We start from the raw sequence: 24,077 nt of genomic DNA on the forward strand, positions 1-24,077 counted from the left end.
ATAGGAAGCAGAGTGAATTTAGAAGACTTTGGGGGTAGAGAGTTGGGTTGGGGGTTGGGGGTGGTGCAGAAACCTCAGCAAAGTGACAGTATGGCCAAAGGCAAGAGGCAGGAAGAATATTCTGCATGGAGCTGGTGGGATAGAAAGAAGAGGTAGAAGGCAGAGGTGAGGGGCAAGAAATTGGGGGGGTTCACTTCCAGAATGTGTGATGAAGGAACTCAATGGGTAGCAGCACCATCTGTGAACCCATACATGGTTCATCTGTAAATGGTGCCTCTGGGTGGCGTGGAGGAAATGAGCAGGAGGAAGAAGAGGACAGGCAAAGCAAGCTCAGTGTACACAGACCAACCTCCCTCCCTCCAAGACAGCCTTCCTCTTTTCTCCAAGGACCGGCTTTGTTCTGTCCTGCCTTTGAAGATAAAGCAATGTTCACACCTCTAAATCTTCCAGTCAAGCCAGGCCATGGAGGTCATCCAATTTGCCATCTACTCCAGCTTCTGACGCTGTGACTGCTGGGGGTGTGTCTAGCTGTCCCTCTGCAGAGGAGTCAGGTGCCAACATGTGCCACTTGGAGAGTACAGGTACTGACCACAAAGCCATCTCTGTGGGGTGGTATGCAGGGGACACCTGACTCTCCAGGTGCACACACATTTGAGAGAAGAGGAGGTACAGACAGAGGACACCCCAGTGGGGAGTAAGCTCTGTCCCTCTTCAGGCAGCTGGAATAGGGGTCTGCCCTGGGCAGCAGGCTGGGGTGGGGCAAGAGACTTCCTTCTTCTGCCAAGAGGAAGTGCCTCGGAGCATCTCTGTGCTCCTTGGGATTCTTCTGTCAGCTGAGGAAAGCTCCAGGCAGGATTCTAGAATAGGGGTGCTTATAAGAGAGGGGACTTCAGACAATGCATCTCTGGCCTCAGAACCAGGGGCTCAAGCTCTCTTGGGTAGGTAGGTCCTTCCTTTCTTCCTTCTTTCCTTCCTTCCTTTCTCTCAATCACTCCATATGCGTACTGATATTCACATTCACATTTTTTTCTCTCTCCCCCCTCCCTCTCTCTGCCCCCTCCAAGGAGTTCTCTCATACTAGCCTTCCTGCCACCTCCCTTGTTTTCAGTCCATCTGTCTGCAGGCCTCTATTATAACCAATAGAGTTATCCAAGAGGTGGGCACCCAGCAGGGTCATCCTCTGGCCTGCCAGCTCACCCTTGTCTTCTGAAAAGCCAAGCAAGCCTAGCCCCATATCTGAGGTTCCATCCCTCTCTGTCCAGAGGCTACCCACCCAGTTCTGTCCAATAGAGGGAAGAGCTGTGATGGAAAGGGCTGGCGCCTCTTGGCTTCTGATGAACTAGCTGAGCCCTTCATACACCCTGCACAGACACAAGGAAAATACAGAAGAAGAAAAAACTGTCCCCCTTCCCCCCCCCCCCCCGATGGCACTGTTACAGCTTTCTCCTCTTATAGCCCTTCACTGGCCTGGCTTTCATTCTCTGTTCTATGAACCTGCCAGAGACACTGATCAACAAGCTGTCCTAAGGTTCAGACCCTGTGGTCCTTAAAAGCTCAGCCAAGTGCCTCACGGCATCTCCTGTATCTCTGGACCTGGACAGACTCCAAACTATAGTCAAACAGCACAGGAACGCCCCCCACCTCGCTCCCCAGTTTCTACAGCTACTGAAGCGGCTGGACCAGTCTGGCCAGTTTCTCTTTTGCGCTCTGACCTAGGAGCCCTGACTCCCAACCAGTATGGCTGGAGTCCGGTGGCAGGTTAAGGGCTGGGGTACACTCCATCTCAGCACCTCCAGAGGCTGCTCCCTGGGCCCCTTGGGACCAGAAGAAGGAGGGTAAATCTACCCATGTCTTATTAGGAACGGCTTTCTAGCTGCCAAGTAGACAGCTGCTAAAGAATACATGTGGCTAAAACCATTTGGCTGCATGGTTCTGTGTGTAAGGAACCTGTCTCCCACTGGTGAATTCCCAGGAAAGGAAGCACAGACTCTGACTTCAGAGCTTTAGTTTTATCAAAGTGGCCATTCACTCTGAGAGGAATGGAAAATTCTCTCTGGCCTAATAGACCCCAGAAGTTGTTTTCAAAATAACTGTTTGCCTCCTGAGCTAATCATCTTGTATCATCTTCCCTCCAGGCCTCTACTTTTACTAACAAATGTTTTCATCCTACCAGAATTGTGCAGCACCCCCCTCTCCCCCCACCTGGCACCTGTCTTAGGACCTCTGAGCTCAGCTGTCAGCAGAGGAGCCCCTGCCTCTCTCCCCTAAACTGAACTGCATCCTTCCTCCACTATCCTCCTCATCTCTTCTTTGATAATTTTTCTTAGACTGATAATGCCAATGATATTTCTTGAAAAATTACTAGAGCACTTAAACAATGCATCAAGTCACAGGCACTGAGATTTGAGGTTATTTAGCAACTCTTTCAACAAGTCAAATTCATGCTTAGCCAATAAAGTGGTATAATGTCCCTTTTGCTGCTGAAGAAATTAAGGTTCAAAGTGACAACCTGATGTACCCAGAACTTCACAGCAGAGATGGGGCTCACATCTGCTTTGCCTGCTCTTTCTCCGCTAGGACAAGAGGCTGGGTACGGAGGATTGTGAGTTCGAGGCCAGCCTGGGCTACACAGCCAGATCCTTTCTCTAGAACAAAACAAAATGAAAACAAAATGCTGACAGTCACTGACTGCTGACTGCCACACCGGGTGTGTGTAAGGGTGGCTAGCCAGGAATATTGAAAAATAATTCAATGATGGACTTGTTTGTTTCTCCCTGCACTGAGGATTGAACTCCGGGCCTTCTGCTTGCAAGAAGGTGTCATATCACTTGAGCCACACCTCCAGCCCCTTTTTCCTTAGTTATTTTCAAGGGAGGGTCTTGATTCACGCCCAGGCTTTGATCCTTCTTTGAATCCTTTTCTATGTCACCGTGGACGACAAGTGTACACCATGACAGCCAGCCACTGGTTTAAACAGGATCTTGTAAGTTTTCAGTACCTGAGCTGGCCTCAACGGGGGATCCAGGTCTCACAAATAGCTAGACTTAGAGGCTTGAGCCACTGCACCCAGCTGGACAATATATCTTTCAAGGATGCTGACAACAGGGACCTCCAAGAATAAAGAGACAGGAATCCTTTATAACTAATAAGTTCTTTCTTTGACTAGAACACTGGAGCTAAAAATCTCTAGCGCTTTCCTCCCCCAAGGGGCTTGTCCTTCTTTCTGATGAGACTGAATGGTGGAGGCGGAGTCTGAGCTGGGAGGTCCCAGCCCCCTGGTCCCCAAAGAGGCCTCAGGATTCCCAACCAACCCTTCACCAGACCAAGGCCACAAGGGGCCAAGGCTCCATATCCACCCCCAGGTCTCCAAATCACTGCATGAAGCATTGGCCATTTGTTGTTTTCTTTGCCCACCTTAATAACCACAGGGGCTGAAGGTATTCTAGTCTTTTCCATATCAATATGGTTTGGTTTTTTGCTAGGGGGGGTTTAGGCAACTCTCAGCCTTCTGTGTGATGTGACTGCATCCCATGGGAGCTACCACCCCACACACATCTTTAAAACACCTACTGTGTGCAGGTCCAAACACACCAGAGTCCCTCATCCAGGAAGGGAACAATGCTGGGGTGACACTTATTGTTCCTATGTTTCTTTAAATCAGACCACACCCTGAAGAATGTTTGGCATCACAGTCCTGTTACAGAGACCCGAAGGATACAATAGAGTCTAGTTCTGTACCCATCTACAGGACAGAGAGACTATGGTACAGAGAAGGAAGGCAACCTACCTGAAGTGTCACACAACCAGCCAGAGGCAGAGCTGGAACCAAAGTCAGGTTTGCTGACTGCCTGGCTAATGGTCTTCTACACTTGTTTAGCGGCTGCAGGTTCTCATGGACAGACCTGACTGCTTATGTGGCAGCTACAGTATCTTGTCATTCTGTCTCCTCCTAGCCAGAGCTTAGCATGCCTGGGCTTGGCACAAATCCTGGCTCTTGGGGTGGTGCCAGAGGGCAACTCTGACCATCTCAGCTCCTTGTGTGTCGCTGAACTCAGCTGGCAGAGACTCTCTCCAAGGAGCTGAATGTCAGCAAGGGTGCAAAGTGAATTTTCCACTTGAGCTCGTGCTTAAGGACTATGGCAAGTCTGCTTTTCCTTAATCCCTGAGAACAGGCCGACCTGGAGCTGCTCTATGGGGTTCAAGTGACTGGGCCTTGGCCTTGGCCTGAGGCCCCTTTACTACTGTACTCCTGTTCTGCACCCCATGGCAGCCACGACCAGACCTGGCTCACAGTTTTGCCCTCTTCATCCTCCTGCCAATGCTCTTTCAAAACCCAGCTCCATCCTTCTTTTCTTTTTCTTCACTCCCTCCCTTTCTTTCCTGTTTGAGGCAGGGTCTTCTTGTTAATCTAGCTTGGTCTTGAATTCAAGCTTCTCCTGCCTCAGCCTGCAGAGTTCAGAGATTATAGATGCACATACCATGTCTGGCTCTGGCGACATATTTCTTCAGCAAAGAAACAATGTGGGAATGGTTTATGTGTACATCTACATAGAGATGGCAGACTACATTCATTTATGAACGATGGGTCTTGGTGGTACAGTCTGTTATCACAGTTATTGGGAAGCTGAGGTAGGTCTGAGGTTGGCCCCAGGCAAAAGGTTGACACTACCCGGAAAAAAAAATGACTAAAGCAACAAAGGCAGTAGATATAGCTCAGCAGTAGAGTACCTCCCTAGCAACTACATGGCCTTGAGTTCAAACCCTAATACGGACTGCCTCTCAAAAAGAAAAAAGAAAAACAACAAGTATATCCAGCCAGGTGCTGGTGGCTCATGCCTGTGATTGTAGTTGATCAGGAGACTGAGATCTGAGGCTCAAAGTTAAAAACTAGTCCCAACAGGAAAATCTTTGAGAACTTTATCCCCAATTAACCACCAAAAAGTCAGACGTAGGGTTGTGGCTCAAGTCATAGAGCACTAACCTTAAACAAAAAAAATCAGGGGCAGCACCAGGTCCTGAGTTCAAGTCCCAGGACAGGCACACACACACAAAAAAGTACATCCACTCTTGGGCAATACACAAACAGAGATAAGGTGTGTCTCTCTAAGGGCTTGAGAATATCATGAAACAGATTGGCAGGGAGGGGGGGTGACAGTAGCAGAGGGGCGCTGCAGATACAGGGGCACCCAGACCTGTGCTGACTGACTGAGAACACAACGTGCAGGAATTATTTCTAAAATGGTAACAGCAGCTGTATTAGGAGAGTGAGGTCACAATAATCCCCCCTCTCTGTTTCCCAAATTTTGCTAATGCTGCTCAACTGCTTTCCTCATAATGACAGCATTAAAACCAGCTCCCTGCTCAGACTCATTGCCTTTAAGAACCCACCCAAGCCAGGATTTCTCCACCCCTCAAGGTTACCTGTCACTAGAACACAGATCTCTTCCCTGGGAGTGGCAGCTAGTGGTTGGTGGACCATGTTGGCTGGCACTCCATTTCCTGCCCTATCCCCAGGGTCTCTACTCACCCCCAAACACCTCACAACCCCTCTCCTTCAATCACACACTCACATTTACTTTCTCTCACACTGCCCAATGCGCTGGGAACCAGTACAGCCCAACATCCACACTATAGGGCCCTGAATGACCTCTTCCCAACAGTGGGTAACAGATTGGGGACAGAACTGAATTGAGTAAACCCTACATTCTCTAGATTTTGACTTGCAAACTAATCAAACTCATCTGGCAGAGGCTCAAGGTAAGAATTAAGTGGCTCAGAATACTGACGGGTAAAAACAAAACAAAGTCTCGGACCAGAGTGCGTGAGTTTGAATTGTGACTCTACCACATTGTGGGCTCTATGGCCTTGAATATGTTTGCTTAGCCTCTCTGAACCTCAGGAATAATTTGTATTTCGTAGGACTATTACAAGGACTTACTGACTGAACATACAAAGCAGTTAGATCAATGCCCAGAAATTCATACATGCTATAGAAATATTCTATCCACTCAAAACGCCTGGCTCATTCCGCATTTACTGGGCGCCCACTGGGTTTATTAGATGGTATATAAGCTTCCTACTCTGATAATCTATTAGGAATAAGAGCAACAGGGGAAAAAAAGACCATTTTTACCCCTTAGGAAAACGTGATCCGTCTAAACAGAATTGCACACAATTCTAAGAAAGACCTGAGAAAGAACATTTATTTCCATGAAAACTTGAAAAAGAAAAAAAAAAGACCCACAGTTCAATCCTTTGAATCTATTGAATTCCAACTGGTTTGTGAATTCAGATCAAGGTTGGAAACACATAATGCTTTTGGAAAATATCCCACTGCCAGCCTTTTAGACAACCTCTAGATGTTTTCCTCCTACTTGTCTTTGCAGGTATCTCTGATCACCTAGAAAATAATCTCGGAGTTCAGCCCTTAGGTAGGAGACAAGGAAAAGAAACGTGGGCTCACAGAGACCCACCTCTTTCTTCATTTTCACAGACAACCTATGGCTATTTGGAGAGGAGCGAACGGGAGGATGGGGAAACCTTGGCGACTGGTAATCTCATCTGATGATAAGTTGCGCTGTAAAATCCGGGTGGTTTAATAAATCACTTTGCCAGCAGGCTTAAAAAAATGAACAGTCGGTTTAATAACTGATAGGAAAAAAAATCAAATTCGGTCAACTGGTACCCCTCCCCCAGGTCCATTCAATTAAACGCAGTAGCTTGGGGATGCGTTCAGCTCGGTCAAAGCGAGGGATGTCTCTGTGTGCAGTCTCTGTGTGCAGCCACTGACCACTGCGTCCTGCGTGGTCTCCAGCCTGGACACGGGGCGCCCTCCCCCGCCCCCCGCCCCAAGGACGCGCTGGGGTGGGGTGAGGGGTGGCTGTCACTTGCCACTGCCGGAGCCCAAGCCCAGCTCGGGCTCCAGCCGCCCGCGAACTGCACCCCGCAGACGCTGGCAACCTCGTCTGGCGACTTTCCTAAACTCCGGGGCGATGGAACGGCGTCGCCAGCCCCGCGGCCGGCGAGCGCGCAGCGGCGGGCCGGAGAGCGAGCGCCGCGCTCGGAGCTGCAGTGCCCGGCCGCCGGCGGAACCCGGGCCGCGCGGGCCGCTGCCCGGGACGGCGGTGCGGGTCCGGGAAGAGGGGTGGACCGGGCAGTGGGCGCTGCTCACCTTCTGGACTTGGGGTTGGAGGGAAGGGGCGGGGAAAAGACGCCCAAGACTGGGGCGAAGACAGTGAAAGGGGGCTAGAGTCTCCCGTCCCCGGGCCCGGGTTCCACAGAGAAGAGGGGGAGGTGGGATCGAGCCTCCGCCGCCAAGCCGACCGCGACCCTCGGCTCAGGGCCAGTTCGGGGGTGGGGGAGACCCCTGCTCCACCACCGTCCCGGCGATCATTTCTTTCTGCAGCCCAGTTCTTCTCGGACCCACCCAAGCCAGGCTCCCGAGGTCCGAGGCGAGGGGATCAGGCCGCCTCCCCAGCGCCGGTCTCTCCCCGGCCGGTGCCCGGCGGGGCCTGGCGCCCTCACCCCCTGCGCCCCCCGCGCCGGCCGGGGCTCTCGCTGGACTCTTACCTCGACCAGCGGAAGCTGTGGGCGCCGTCCCATCCTCGGGCTCGCTCCGTCACCGTCCCGGACACCTGGGTCCCCCGGACATTCCAGAGGGGGCGGCAGCGGCGGCGGAGTCCGGCGAGGAGGGGTGGGCGCCGAGGCGCCTGGCTTTGCACTCTTGGCCCTGGCGCGCGGTCGCTCGCTTTTCCCGGGTAAGCCGGGCAGCCGATTCCCGCGGCCGCCGGAGCCCGCGTCGGCCCGCGCCGCCCCGCCGCCTCCTCCCCCGCCCGCCCGGCTCCCCGCCCCCTCGCCGTCCCCTTCCCTTTCTCCCGCCCCTCGCCTTCGGCCCCTCCTCCGCGCCGCGCCCCCTCGAGTCCCGGCGCCCTCGCCCGGCTCCCGGGGTTGCCGCAATCTGCCGGGCGCGCAGGCAACCGCGACCACCGCCCGGGGACCAGCGGGCGGGGCGGGGAGGCGGTGGGAGAGGAGGCGGCCTCCGGGGTCCAGGCCGGGAGTTCGGGGGTTCGCGGGGCGGTGGGGGCGGGGGAAACTGGCAGGCGCAGGCCTGTGGGGAAGCTGGGGCTCCGGGGCCCTGGAGAGCCGGTGAAGCCGGGGCGGCATTTGGGCCCCACCGCCCCTTGAGCCGCTGGAGGGGGCGGCGGGGGGGCTTTGGGCCCCCCGACGACTGTCATTGGTCCGTTAGTTCATCCATCCATTCATTCATTTCTCGAAGTGAGCATCTGCCCACTTTGGTTCAAGGGACTGGATTTAGGAACACCTCCCTCCATGGAAAGGGGGGCCGGTGCGTCCGGGCGGGACTGGGCAGAAAGCGGGGTGCGCACTGCGCTGCGGCGGCACGGTGAAGGAAGACCGCTGGGAAGGCAGCGAGGGGGACCCGGGGGCCGCAGTGTCCCCGCCCGCCAGAGCTCAGGGCAGAGGCCGCTGGCCCGTCCGACCTCCACCTCCAGGCCTCCGCCCCAGGTGGCCTTTCTAGCAATTTCCCGGCCTCACCGGAGTTCTGGAGAGCAGCTCTACCGCCTCCAGCCCTTTTAAGTGAAATACTTTTGATTTCCTCCTTCCTGAGCCAGAGATGAGAAAGGAGGAAGAAGAGGAGTCTCAGGGAGGCAGAGCCTAGGCCAGAGGCAGCCCAGAGTAAGCAGAAACATCGTGGGTAAAACACGATTCCACGGTAGCCACCAGCTGGTTTTAAGATCCAACTGAGTCTAGCTGCCCTGGATTCTGTGCCCACCCACTCCCGATCCATTCTCAGCACACTGGGCAGGAGCCAGCGCATTTATGGGTCCAGCTGACAGTTTATATAGAGCCAGAGTTAGTGCAGGAAGTCATGTGATCCAGTAGTTTACTAATGAGGAAACTGAGGCACACAGAAAGATGCTGACCTGTCCCAATCCTATAGCTGTCAAGGTAGTAAGGATTTCATTGCTTACCTCCAATCACCTAATAGGACTGGGGGACACAGAAGCAGGAGGAGCTTCCTTTCTAAAGTCTGATGGTCACATGGACTTAGTCATAGATGGGCCAGGTACAGAAGAGTCCAAATCTTGCACAATCCAGTTAGGTGGATACCTCAGAACTGGCCTGTCAGTTCCAGAAGAAATGGCTATACCAAACCGACGGCCAATGTATTGCTTTCAAGAAATATTAAATGCTGAGTAGTCTGGTATCATGGCATTTTTGGAGTTGGCCAGCCTGGGTTTTGAGTCTTGACTATTCTGCTTACAAGCTGTGTAGCCCTAGACAATGAATTAACAGGGCCTCAATGTTCTTGTCTGTAAAATGGACACAGGATTGATGGAGGGTATATTGGGAAAGGACTTGGCCTGGTGCCGACACCCTCATTGTCATCAAGATGGAAGCTCCCCCCCCCCTTCTCTGACTCCCTCTCTCAAACAATTCTTTGTGGGAAACAGGCTCTTGCTGTGGTGAATTGAGGAATGGAAGGGGGAGAGACTGGCTGACCCTCAAGGCCTGCTTTCCTGCCCAGATCTGGATTACACTCTTCAGGAACTTGGCAGTACCATCTCTGTACTTCTCAGAAATTCTGGTTCCTATTTAGTAAACACCTCAGGCTAGTACCTCTCCCCTTGATCTTTAAGTATGCTAATGCCATCGATTTGCTGTAATCAAGTCTAGCTCTTCTGCCTTTGTTGGGCCCAGAGTCAACCTTTCTGCCTGCTGAAGTGTCTCTAGAAGCATATTTCATCCTGTTTTTCTCCACTCCTCCACCTGACCTCTCCCCAGCACCCCAGGTGAGTAACAGAGCCTGGCCTCACTCCAGGACCTACTTATGTTTGATCTTGCCAGTTGCAGAGGGAGGATGAGAGAGTCTGATTTAACCTCTCTGTAAACAGACTCCATATTCCCTTTCATTTGTCCCTAAACTACTTCCTTTCACCTTCAAGGACCTGGCTCTCATCTGCTCTGTATGGTGAAGCAGCAGCATTCACCCTGGTCTTCCATCTTGCCTTTCCCTACCCTCCTCCCCCAGGACCCAGCTGCTGCCCACCTAGCCCCAGCAGTCTGATGGCTCAGCTTGGTCGCCATTAGCAGCCCCTTACCAGACTCTGACTCATTTCCAATTGAACATTCTTTTCAAACTGATCCGTACATAGCTCTCCTCTCTCGGCTTCATTTCCTTCTCAGGTCCAGAATGGACTTGCATTTGTTTAACCTGCCATTTTGGAAGAAAAGAGAAACAAGAGGAATCCAGACAGGAATAAAAGACAATGCAAGTCTGTAGGAGAACAAGCAATAAGAGGCAGGGCCCAGGAAAGAGGACCTGAGACCCCCTCCCCCACCCTTGGCTTAGTCCTCCTTGCTCCAGTCAATAGGAATGGTCTGGAATTTTACTTCCATGGTCTTCCAGACGATGTGCGATGAGAAACCAGCCTTTTTTTTTTTTCCTCTTTTAAATTTTTCCTCTGCCACAGCTGACACTTGCACAAAAAGAAAAAGAAATGCATTGGGGATGAATTATTAGGAAATGAAAATCTTAAAAGGCACACAAAAGAAAAGCCCAATTTTGAAAGCTAGTAAATCCAATAGACCCCAAATTACTCTATGAGATTGCTTTAAACGTTTGCGTGCTCACTCTCAGTTTCTGACTTCCCTTGTTACAGACTGACAACAGACAGTCTGTACACAAGGTTTATCATAGTATTGGAGCAGGAAGATGCAATAAAATGACTTCATGGGGAGGAGTGGGGAGCAGCTTTTAAAATTCCATTAACATTGGGGGAGAGGGTGGTAATGACTCCGCTCACTCAACGAACATTTAATGAGTAGCAACTATATGCCAGTCACTGTTGGATGCCAAGGCTAATAACCATTAATGTAACAGGGTCCTAACCCTCAAGATGTTCACAGCCTAGAATGGGAGACAGCCACTTTGATAAATAATTAAAAGCTTGTGAAATTAGGTCAACAATAGATCAAGCACTGTGGACATGGAGGGAAGAATGTTCCTTCTGCCTGGGCCAATAGGGAAGGTTCCATGGAAGAGGAAAGCTAGGTGGGAGTCAGGAGGGAAGAAATTGGGTACTTGCTCAGTCCCAAAAGGCCAGCCTATGCTGGATAAATGAATGAAAATGTGTAAACTGCTCCACATACAGTGCCTGCTATCTAGAAAAAAAAAGCTCTAAATACATTTGCAACTTCATTAACTTTACCAACTATTGTCATTATTCACCAAATCCACCCAGCCCTCCCCTTCACTTTGATGTAAGTAAGTAGTTCTATTTGTGAAAAGGGGCCATCTGGCTTTGACTCCGCCTCCTCTATCTGAAGAAAGATTTTTCTGGAAGAGATGGCTTGGAAAGTGGGTATTAAAGAAAGTAGCTGTAGACAGGTGAATATGAGAGAGGGAACATTTCAAGGTGTGTGTGGGGGAATGCTGAGAGACACTGCCCAGGGAACAAGCACAGGGCAGAAAAGGATTTTGGGGGTACAGGAATGGGGCTGAGGCTTGGCACAGTTGCAGAGGAGGCAGGCTGTGGATTTTCTGGCTCCTGGAGAAGAGACTTCACATTATTCATTGCTCTCATTTCAAGTAATGAAGAATGAAGATGACTAGAATTCATATGACAGCTTGAATCGCCAAGCTCCTTTTCAAACATGTTCTCATTTAATCTTTGTAACAACCCCATGGTGAAAGTATTAACAGACTTACTTTCCAGATGGGAATCTCCAAGGTCTACTGCTGGGCTGGACACAGACTGGATTGGAGCCTTTTGACCCCAGGTCACACTCAGGTTCTCTGGTGTGGCTTTGGGACAAACCAGGCGCTTAGGCCTTCTGATTGCTGTATGATGGCCCATAGAGGGCTCCAGATCCAGTAAAGCCATGCTCCAGATTTCCTGCTTCCTTTTCTTAGCAGATAGGGACAAGGGAGAAGTGGAGACAAAGCAGGGACAGCAGTTGAGGGGAGGCTGCTGGGCCATTCAGGGCTCCATGGGTGAACTTCCAATCCTGTCCCTCCCTCCCCTCCCAGTCTGCAAGAGTCAAGGGCAAGGCCCTTTACTCTGGACATAATGACTGTATTTTTCCAAGAGGCCCTTTGAAAGTTATTGGTCTGTTTATTTTTCTCAAGAAAAATTTTAAAGTGTATATTAAAGTAAGAAAGGTTAAATGCATGGGAAGGCACCTTGGAACATTCTGGAAGTGAAAATAGAGCAGAGGTGCAAGCCAAAAGCACAGCATTGAGAGGAAGGGCAAGCACAAGCACAAGCATAAGCACAAGCACGCACACACACATCCTTACAAAGAAATAGCAGCTCTCTGGCTCACACCAGGGGATCTTAACCAGGCCTGGTTAAGAGAAAGGACATGAGTAGTAGCATGTGTTTGTCACCACAGTGGGGGAGAGGCATCTAGTGTAGCCTGAGATACCATCACGCATCCTACAGAGCAAAAGACAACCCCACCATTAAGGGTCTGGCTCAAAACAGGAAACCTGGCCTGGCCAACAGTTTGGTACCATGGACAGCAGACATTTGGAACCTTGGTTCCCCACACAGTTAAGGTTCAAACCTAGACATGTTACTCTGCCTGGACCATCACAGAAGGCAGAAGTGCTCACTGGCTTTCTTCAGCCCCATAATTTTTAGCCCATTAGGACAACTACAGCTGGCAGCTGATAGACCTTGATTTGAGGTCCTTGATTTGAGACCCTAGAGCCCTTAGTAAATGTTCCTTGCTACTCTTCAAGTTGGTACCCAACCTAGCCCCCCCCCTCTCTCATTATGAGGTTTGAACTCTGGGCCTGGGTGCTGTCTCTGAGCTCCTTTTGTTCAAGGCCAGAGCTCTATCACTGGATCCACAGCTCCACTTCCAGCTTTTTCTGTGATTAATTGGAGATAGAAAGTCTCACAGACTTTCCTGCCCTGGCTGGCTTCAGACTGCAGTCCTCAGATCTCAGTCTCTGTAGTAGCTAAGATTACAGGAGTGAGACACCCAGCCTCTTGCCTCTTTTATAGACATTTTATGCCTTTTTGTCTACTGATCAAATCCTATCCTAGAACGCTTATAAGAGAGTTCATACAGCAACCAGCTAGTCTTCCATTGCACAGATTGGTATGTCCTCACTTGAGAGCCAAATGTGCTTGCTTCTCATCTGCTTTCTGGAAGAACTGTGAGCTCTGGAAAGCAGAAGCCACCTCCATTCCTATTTACAGTCCTTACCTCTGGCAATGTCTTCTGAGTAAAGGCAGACATAAAGTCTGTGGTGAATAGTCAGCTTACCAGCTCTTTAGACTAGGTACCATTGTCCAGGATGGCCCTTGATAAATACTCATCCTCTTCTGGGGCTTTCTTATCGCTGGAAACTGTATCTGTGCTCTGGTTTGATGTTACCCCAACTCTGGGTGGGGACGGACAGACAGACAGATACACACAACACACACATTGCCCCAGTTGGGCAATGACAGCTTCCTGGTGGAAGCCACATACCCAGCCATTCTTTCCTTCTCATTTCTTCTCGCAGGCCTTTTGAAAGGTTCAGGGTCATGCCTGTAATACTAGCTACTCAGGAGGCTGAGATCTGAAGAATTGCAGTTCAACCCCATTCAGGAAAGTGTGAGACTCTTACCTCCAATTAACCACCAGGAAACTGGAAGTGGAGCTATGTCTCAAAGAAATACAGCACTACTAGCCTTGAGCAAGAAGTTCAGGGACAGAGCCCAGGCCCTGAGTTCGAGTCCTACAACCAACAACAACAAAGGCTCAGGGCAGAACAGGACCCTGTTTAGCCATCTAGGACTACCTTTCCTGCCCCCAGAGAAGCACTTTCCCATCCTTCACTAGCCACTTCCAAATCACAGAAGGAGGCAGATTAAAGAGATAACAGCTACCAGCCACAATACATCGTGCAAATCTGATTTGAACCTTAATTGGAACACATTTTTTAAAAAAATCCCCAAACCTATAAATAGACAATCAGAAACATGAACTTTAATTAGGCATTTGATGATTTCAAGATGGTTGTTCAGATTTTAGAGTGTGATAGTGGCAGTGGTGATGTGTTTCCAATGAGTCCTTGTCTTTTAGAGATCTAAGCTGAGATATTTACAGATGAGATGACACTGGGCATCTGGGTTTGCCCCGGATGGTCTGGGAAGGATATTGAGACCAGTCTCATCCCAAGTTGTTAATTTGTTGAAGCTGGGGGGTGGACAAATGACAACATGTATTGTTTCCCTGCACATTAAAAAAATCATTCAGCATGAGGGGCTGAAGATATAGCTCAGAGAAGAGTCCATAGATAACAGGGATTTTCATTTGGGGTTTTGATTCCCCCCCACACACAAAAAAAAGCTGGCCTTGTAACTAGATCCTCCTGAGCTCTACCTTTTAAGTAGCTTAGATTACAGGCATGTCCCAGGGAATCTGACTTCAAAATTTTGACCACCTTCTACATGAGAGTCCTTTATACCCATCCCAATAGTCAGTGCAGGTCAGTGATGAAGATTAGAATGCTTGGCCCTCACCTGCAGGCTGTACAGGAGGAGCAGAGGCATTCCCAAGTCCTGTGACCTTCCAGGTACCAGCCTGTCAGGACTCCAGAGAGTACATAGAGAGAATGGGTGACATTCAGTGACAAAGTGGGTCAGGTGGCAGTATCAGGGACCTCCCATTTACCCTCCACCTTCATTTTCTTCTCCTCTATCTGCACGCTATGCCCAGAGTCAATCAGGGTGACCTGGACCCATGGGTGTCTTTCTGCTTCCACTTCTGGCCCTGTTCATCCATGACTGTCCTTCTAAATTCTGGTGACCTCTTGCTCTTCATGCTTTTGGACAAAAGGATGCTAACAGTTCAGTCCTCACTGGCAACAAGACTTTGTGTGGCCTCTTCAAGTCCCCTTGCTCTGTGTAGATCCTTGTACACAGTCCCTTTTTAAAAAAAACAAAACCCTTCTGGAATTGGCTGGAGATAAGAGGACAGGGATTCTGATTCCATGTTAACAAGGCCTTGGTGGATGCAGGCTGCTCAGGAACCAAGTTTGTGAATGTGGACACACAGTGAAGCTTTTGTCACATGTAACCCAATAAACTGGAGGCCTGAGGAGGCCTCTCAAAGGCTTAGATGGACAGACAAGGACAGGGGTGAAGGTCAGTCTTAAGCCAACCCTAAACAAATTCCCTCTCCAAGAGAGGAAACCCAAGTGGGCGAGAGATTGGAGACACTGAGGGGCTCCCAAACTGCCCTGGAGAATGCCATTATGGGGCAGAAAAGGCAGGAGGCAGAAGGAGTCCTGCAAAGGTGAGGCTCTGCCCATGCCTCCTGCTGGGCTTTGTACAAGTCCAGCATTGTATTGTGGATTCTGGCTGCAGAGCTTCCAAGGATGAACTCTATTGGCTAAATCAGAATCTGCTGCCCAATCTTCCTTCTCAGTCTTGAACTTTCTTTGGGCGCTCTACCCAGAATCCTGGATACCGAGTTTCTGCCTGCCTTGAGATGATTTTTCCTGTAGCTCTGCCTTCTTGCTTGAAGGAGACATTTCAGCTGGATAACTAGAATTGCACCGCACCATGCCCGCCCCTCATGATCACAGCACAGCACTACCTTCTATAAGGTGACACCAGACCTGCCTTTCAGCCTGGTTCTGCCATGTCCTGGCTATGTGACATTGGTGAGGTTCGGGGTCTTCTCTTTGGATCAGTTTCCTCTTCTGTGAAATGAAAATAGTGGAGAGGAGTTGCTAGCAGGCTTTCCCTGTTATTTTGAAACTTGAAGAACTCCAGAGATCTACACCCTCTGTCCCACTACCAAAAAATACAAGAGAATAAAGCACACTTTCCACATCTGTCTTTGTGTTCCCCACAGCATCAAGCCAAGTGAGGATCAGATAAATGGATGGTTGTGTGGCCTGGTGGATGGGTGGGTGTATGGATGATAAATCTCCCCAGAATGACGAAGGCAATTCATTCTGTGGCTTTGAGATGATAGAAATATCCCCTGGGAGCTTGCCATTGCCTCTGCCCACTTCCTGGCTAATCCAGCATATTCTCATTTGCAACTTGGTCTGTGCAGACTATTCCCTGTGATGAGCTATGCTGGAGCCCACCACCATGGTAGTTATACTAAGGACTACGGCAGTTCTGAAGGTATGAGATTTGGAGACTTGGGAGAAAAAGTTTATTGTAATCCCTTCTTGGAGAAATATCTATATCTATCTATATCAGTGTGTGTGTGTGTGTGTGTGTGTGTGTGTGTACTCTGCCACTTGAGCCACAGGTCCATTTTTGGCCTTTTTGGTAGTTACTTGGGGATTAGTGCCTGGGCTGGCTTCAACCCCTGGTCCCCAGATCTCTACCTCCTAAGTAGCCAGGATTACAGATGTGAGCCTCTGATGCCCAGTTTTACATATGTTTTTTAAACCATGAGGGAAGGGAGGGAAATGGGGACAAAAATATGGGAAGGGGTATCAATGTGTGAAAAGTAATGCACCTACTCTCTGGTAAATATAACTGTAAACCCTCTATATATTACCCTGACAATAAAAAAATTTAAATTGAAAAAAATTAAAGTAAAATAAAAGGTACTGTAGATAATCAAAGGCAAAGTTGAATCAGGCTTTAAGTAATAAAAATATAAGATCATCTGCAAAAAATAAAACCATGAATTCAAACATTAATTCATTCAACTAGTAATCTTGAGGCACTGTTTGCCAAGCACTGCCGCTGAATAACCATTACTACAGTGAAATAGCTGATTACTTTTCAAATGTTTAAAAATATGTATATGGGGCCGGGAGTTTGGCCTAGTGGTTAAAGTGCTTGCCTAGCATGCATGAAGACCCGGGTTCGATTCCTTGGTACCACATACATAGAAAAAAAGCCGGAAGTGGTGCTGAGGCTCAAGTGGTAGAGCTCTAGCCTTGAGAAAGTCTAAGGACATTGCTCAGGCCCTGAGCTCAAGCCCAGGACTGGCAATAAATAAATAAATAAATAAAAAATAAAAAAATAAATAAATAAAAATATGTATGTTCCTGGGAAAAATATCAAATGAATGATTTCATGTCTTTCTTTATATAAAAATTGAGGGCTGGGAGTTTGGCCTAGTGGTAGAGTGCTTGCCTAGCATGCATGAAGACTCAGGTTCAATTCCTGGGTACCACATACATAGAAAAAAGCCAGGAGTGATGCTGTGGCTCAAGTGGCTGAGTGTTAGCCTTGAGAAAGCCCAAGGACAGTGCTCAGGCCCTGAAGACAACCCCAGGACTGGCGAAAAAAAATTTGACTTGTTTGACCGGTTTTTTAATGAATGTCCATGAGTGAGACTGATATATAATTTTCTTTCTTATATGTTCCTTTATTTTGTTATTAAGAATTTATAATAGCACCAAAATAAATTTGCAAATATCAAAAAAAAAAACATGAGTTACTTTTTTTTTTTTCAATCTGAGTTTTTCTGGGAGAAAGAGGAAGTTATACATAAGAGACTGATAAGCACAGTTGCTTCTGGGGATGAGCCAGGGATCTGAGGTCAAGTACAGGTATAGACTCACCAGTTAGCTTCTTTCCTTGGAATGTTTGAAATTCTGTACAGGTGGATTCATCATCTATTTTATTTTATTATTGTCTTTTTGTCAGCCTGGGGCTTGAACTCAGGGCCTGGGCACTATCCTTGGACACATTTTGCTCAAGGCTAGTGCTCTGCCACTTGAGCCGCAGTGCTACTTCTGTTTTTTTTTTTTTTTTTTTTTTTCTGTGTATGTGGTACCAAGGAATTGAATCCAGGGCTTCATGCACACTAGGTAAGCAGTCTACCGCTAGGCTACACTCCCAACCCCCATCACCTAAGGGCACTGTCCCTTAGCATTTTTTTTCTGTTTAACTGGCAATAAGAATCTTACAGACTTTCCTGCCCAGCTGGTTTTTAACTTTGATTCCCTGATCTTCAGCCTCCTGAGTAGTTAGGATTATAGGCATGAACCACCAAAGCCTGGATCATATGGGTATAGGTCTTACAAGTCCAGGAAACACTTTTACAAGTAATAGACACCATAATCTGCTTTATAACTCTCTCTCTCTCTCTCTCTCACACACACACACACACACACACACACACGTGCACACACGCGCACACACGTAGACGCACACATGCACGCACACATACAGACATGCAGCACATCTAGTTTTGCAGACTTCAACTGGCTTCATTTGCATTTCTAGAACCAAGCAGTAGTCTAAGCTAAAAGAGTCTGGGAAGGCCTGTTCAACCACTTAGGCGCGTTATATTTATACCCTATAGGAAAATGACTGGTTATAGTTAACATCTATCTTACCTGAATATAGCTTGGGTGCTTGTGACTGGCTGAGACTTGTTACCAGACTAATTCATAGTCTGTTTAACACCAAGTTAGGTTATAGTTCACATTGCACAGACACCTTAAAGCTAAACTTTAAAACAAAAAAAAATTTTTTTGAAGGCAGATTGAAGTTAAATTTAACAGTATTTTTAGCCCAATGTTCAGATAAGGAAACTGAGACTTACAGAAAACTAAAGGTTTGTCCCAAGTTTCTTCATTGGAATGATAGGGTGTTGAAACTCACCCTGGGATTCTGTTCTAATAGCAGGCTACGGATGAGGTTTAATTTGCCAAATATACTTCCATTTCAGAAAAACAAATTGGCATTTTGATGTGTGACTCAGTCTCTGGAAGGTTTGTTTATTGTGAGTCAGACTACCATTGGAGGCAGCTGAAACAACAGAGCTAAGGAGATAACAGAGATTGGGAGACCCCCACCAAATCACAGCCCCAAAGGGGCTTCCCCAGCCCCCCACCTGTACACCATACCCCTCACCTCCATCTTTAAAAACTTGTCTTAACTCTTACTCTCTCACAAGTTAGAACCAGGCTAGTTTGAAGCCTTTCTCCTTTGACACTGTAATTTTCTGGGGCCTACAGAAGGCCCTGGTAGGTAACCTAGCCATTGGTCCCCATCTGAGAAGCTGACGTGTGGTGCCCAAGCTCTGCCAGATGGACAGGGATGGTAGAGGTGGAGAGAAGGTTGTAGAGCCTCAAGTGATTCTGTGGTCATCGCCAGGCAGCGCTGCCTCTGATATTAAACTGGGCAGAGCTGTGACAAAATTACTCATTCGTGGTCTGCATCTCATCTCTGGCTGTGCACATCACCGCCTCGCCTCCCGACCTCCTTGCCACTTCTCAGAGGAAGACGAGAGGTAGAAGGAGGCTGTGCTCTGCTCTCTTTTCTGCTTGTTCAGATTTTCAATGAGCCACAGCCTCCCCTTGTGTCCTGACACCACCCTGTCACCAATCACCCTCTGAAGGCCTCTCCTTGGCACGTGTGCACCTCTCTCCTAGCTGCCCTCCCCTTCCACTGCAGGATTTCAGCCCCATGGTCAATCTCAAAATTCCTAAGCTGGGAAAGGCTGGCCCTATTAATGAGCTAAAGCTGACCTGTCTCCAGGCATCAGCAGCTGAACTGATTAATGTGGAGCTTTGTAGCGCCCTCGTTGACTTCCAGAGTATTCTCATTACCGTGCAGCCTGGTATTTACTGGGCATCTACCACAGGCACTGCTTTGCGATTGGGGAGGGGATAAAGACATATTTCACCTGGAGTCACAGCCTTAGGAAGCAACTGCAAAGCCAGAATCCATGGGAAAGTGGAAGGGAGCACCAAGTTGGGGGGTGGGGGAAGAGAGAGAGTGAGACAAAGAGATTGAGAGAGAGACAGAGAGACAGAGAGAGATAAAGACACAGAAACAGAGACAGAGAGACGGAGACACAGACACACAGAGAGAGATCCAGAAGCCACCGTATAAGAGAATTATACATTTTCCAGCTGGGTGCTGGTGGCTCATGCCTGTCGTCAAAGCTACTCAGGCAACTGAGATTTGAGGATCAAGGTTTGAAGCCAGTCCAGGTTGGAAAATTCATGAATGTCCATGAAACTTGTCTTTAATTAACCATCAAAAAAAAAAAAAACCAAAAGTGGAAGTATGGCTTAAGTGGTAAAGCACCAGCCTTGAGTGAGAAAGCTAAGCAGCAATGTAAGGCTCTGAGTTCAAGCCCCACTACCAGCACAAGGGTGAAAAAAACAAAAACAAAAAAACCTTCTCCTAGTTGTGGGTGTCTATACACATGTGCAAGTATCCTTGTGTTGGCATGGATGTGTGAGGTTGAGTGTATATGTGCATGTGTGTTTCATGCAAACATGCATGTGTGTGTCTGTGTAGGCTTGCTGACTCACAGCACACAGTGAACTTTTTATCTTCTTTTCTTATTGCCAGTCCTGGAGCTTGAACTCAGGACTTGGCCACTGTCCTTGGGCTTTCTCAAGGCTAGGGCTCTACCACTTGAGCCACAGCACCATTTCCAGCTTTTTCTGTGTCTGTGGTACCCAGGAATTGAACCCAGGGCTTTATGCATGCTAGGCAAGCACTTTACCACTAGGCCACACTCTCAGCACTTTTTAATTTCTTGTAGGACTTCTTGAATTCAGGATCTTGTACTTGCTAGGCAGGTGCTATGCCACTTGAACCTTCTTTCCTTCAGTTATTTTTCTGGATAGGGTCTCACACTTTTGCCTGGGGCTGGCCTTGGGCCTTGCTCCTCCTACTTAAGAAGACCTCCTGAATAGCTGGGTGACAGCCACTTCTCTTACCACATCAGACTTACTGATTGAGATGGGGGCCCTGATAACCTGGGGTTGGCCTTGAACCATGATTCTCCTCCTAAGTAGTAACACACAAACGAATGTCTTATTGTGGGTCACAGCCAAAATATTTTTAAAACCACTGGTGTAACTGGTCCCTGTGGGGCTTGTGGCCCTAACACTAAGTAGTTAACACTACAGCAGTTCCGTGTGTTGTTAGAAGAGGGAGTTTGAGGGAACCCATCAGGCTTGAGGAAAGAAAGACATCACCACGTGGATGGTGGCATCTGGTCTTATAGAGGTGAGTGGAGTTCCCAGCAACCCAGAACAGTTGTGGGGAACAGAACGGGGAGGTGGCGGGGGAACAGCATGGGAGTAGGGGATGGTAAGCACTACTGGGAGCCCTGAGGCAGGACTGGACTTGGTCTGTGCAGAGCAGAGGAAAGCAGCAGGAACCATGGACCAAAGACTCCTGGGATAGTCCCAGGTTAAGGAGGTGGTCTGTGGCTTGGGGACACGTTTTGTGGGGGGGTCTTTGGTTTCTTTTGTAGGCTTTCCCCAGGGATACTAGGGAGCCTGGGAAGGTTCTCAAAATCCAACATCCCTGTGAGGGATTAAGTAGACTGTGTTCCCCTCTCTCCCAGAAAAGAGACTTTTTTAGATTCACTTATACTAAAGGATGACTGACTGATAAGACTCTGAATGAATTGTTTTACAGGGTGATTGTTGTTGGACTATTGGTTTACTCTGAAGCAGAGGGATTTGGGAAGTTATAGTGGTGGTAGGGGCAGGACTTTAAAGACAACATTAAAAAGTTATTTTTTAAGACAAAAAAGCAGAGTCCACAAGGAAGGATGCCTGACCCCTCTCTCTCTCTCTCTCTCTCTCTCTCTCTCTCTCTCTCTCTCTCTCTCTCTCTCTCTCTCTCTCTCTCTCTCTCTCTCTCTCTGTGAAAGAGTCTGCATGTCTATGTGGTATTTCAGGTTTTGATGTTTGTGTGGCATTTGGGATAGAATTATGTTTGTTTTTGTTTTTGTTTTTTTGCCAGTCGTGGGGCTTGATCTCAGGGCCTGGGCACTGTTCTTGGGGTCTACCACCTGAGCCACAGCAACAGGTCCAGCTTTTTCTGTGGTACCAAGGAATTGAACCCAGGGCTTAGTGCATGCAAGGCAAGCACTCTACCAGTAGGCCATACTCCCTGCCGCTTGCAGTGGTGAAAGCTCCAGTGTTGGGGAGTGAAGCCATGAACACATCACTCAGAAACAACAACTAAAAGCCAGACAGAAAGCTCTTGACTTAGACCCCCAGAGTCTTTCCCAGGGTAGTGGGATGAATGGATGGAGAAGAGGTGGATTTGGGACAGGAACCTGAGCATCCTGGGAGAAGTGGCCATAAGCATCCCCTTGAGATAAATCACTGGGGCTGGATTTCTCCCCTTGCCCTGTGGGACAGGTCTCTGATAGTTTTGTCCAGTTCACCCTTGCTGCTTAGGCCTCAGGACAGGGCAGGACTTAGGCCCTGGGTCTGTCTGCTGGAGCCAGCAGAGACCCAGTATAAGGAGAGGAAGGTGAACTCACTAAGGCAACTATTTTTAGTCCAAGTATTGGTTGCCAGGAACATGAGGCTAATTCCCTGCTGTAGATCAGGAAGCGACAGAGAGCTGTTTACAGGGTCTAATTGCTGGGATTTATTGTAAAATGCAACATGTCAGCAGCCACGGTGCCCGAAGCCTTTCTTTTTGTCACTGGGACTCAGAGTGATGTCCGGATTCCAATTTAGGGGCAAAGGAGATCGGGCTGTGGCCAGGAACCCCAAAGAACTGCCTCAATCCCACACACACACCAATTTCCCTGAGCTTGGAGGGCTTGTATGTGTCGGGGGTGGGGGGAACATGAGAGCCAGATTGGGGACACAACAGAGGGACCCAGAGTGTCAGGCCACAGATGATAAGACAGCCCTGGCTTTTCTTGGACCAACATATCTAGAAAATGCTCCCATGCAGATATCTTGCTCTTCTGCATGGGAACAATAGCATTGGAGTCTATGGCATGAAGATTTCAGTTAGAAAGAAGGCAGATCTTGGGGACCTGAAGGTGACAGAGGCAAAGAGGACAGCACCTGGCAGGCAGGCATTCTTCTCCAAAAAGAGGGGAGGGGATGAGCAGATAGCCAAGCAGTATCCTCTGGATCCAGTGTGTATGGCCCACAGATGAGACTTTCTTTAGTCCTCTGTGGGTGGAGCCTCTGAACCCTTTACACAGATGAGGAAACTGAGGCCCTAGCCTGCCACCAGGTGTCATTAAGGAGGGCAAGGCTCAATGAAGACAAATGGATCTAAACCAGAGATCTGTTCACCAAACCTTCAGGAGCTGGAAAAAGGAGTTGGGGAATCCCCCTTTTTTCACTATTCCTCCATGCTTGGAATTCTGGGAAAATTCAGGTAGGCAGTGCTACACATGTGCCAGGCCCTGTGCCAAGCCCCTGGGCTAGAGAACAACGACATGGTCCCTATTCATAAAGAGCTTCTCGAAAGAGATGGCTTCGTTCCACATCTAGATGCCTTGTCTCGTCCTCTCCAAACAGGGGTCTGAGCTCCATTCAGTTTCATAAAGGAGGGCTGCAACTTCTATGTCTGAGTCAGGAAGGGTTAGGAAGAAGGACAGCAGAATGGATGCTGGGATTTGGGCAAAGGCTAGGCTGAGGCATACTTTCCTTATTTAGAAAGCTGGAGTCATGATGCAGTCATGATATATGGAAATACTAAATGAGAAGAAGCCTGAAGCTGCAGGCCAAGGGTTCAACTTTCCGTAGACAAACTGAAATTGGATCTACTATTATGACAGATATCCAGGCTTGTAGTTGTTCTTTCTTTTAAAAAAAAATAAGTGCATATACTCCCCAAAAGATGCACAAGAGATATCCTGAAAAACTTTATTGTCTTCATTACTTCCTATTTCCTCCTCTTTACAGAGGTCTTATGGTGATGAGTTTCTTGGTATGTTCCCAGAGATACTCTACTTATAACCTTTAGCAATCATGGTCTATTCTTTTTGAATTATTATTTTATTACTACTCTACTATATGATGATGGTGATGGTGATGATGATGATGATGATGATGATGATGTCAGTCTTGGTGCTTGAACTCAGGGCCTGGGTGTTGTCCCTGAGCTTTTTTTTTGCTTAAAGCTAGTGCTGTACCACATAAACCACAACTTCACTGCTGGCATTTTTGGTGCCTACTTGGAGATAAGCGTCTCAGACTTTCCTGCCCTGGCAATCCTCAGATCTCAGCCTCCTGATTAGTTAGAATTACAGGCATGAGCAACCAGCACTCAGCTTTTTGTTTCATGTAAACATGCTTTCTATACAAACACTCATTCTGTACATTG

General features: G+C 48.5%; 1 protein-coding gene across 3 annotated transcripts in view; it reads right to left on the bottom strand.

Moving 5' to 3' along the window:
• The window catches only part of Crhr1 (corticotropin releasing hormone receptor 1), a 35,596-nt gene extending 27,809 nt beyond the window's left edge, over positions 1-7,787 (bottom strand). For all 3 annotated transcript variants that reach the window (XM_090351620.1, XM_090351619.1, XM_090351621.1), the window contains exon 1: positions 7,570-7,787. In XM_090351620.1, coding sequence (XP_090207746.1) covers positions 7,570-7,602 — 33 coding nt within the window. In that variant the 5' untranslated portion in view covers positions 7,603-7,787. The remainder of the gene's footprint in view (positions 1-7,569) is intronic.
• Between the last annotated feature and the right edge of the window lie 16,290 nt (positions 7,788-24,077).

The sequence above is a fragment of the Megascapheus bottae genome, chromosome 17 (assembly GCF_031878675.1).
Source record: "Megascapheus bottae isolate mThoBot1 chromosome 17, mThoBot2.hap1, whole genome shotgun sequence".
NCBI lineage: Eukaryota > Metazoa > Chordata > Mammalia > Rodentia > Geomyidae > Megascapheus > Megascapheus bottae.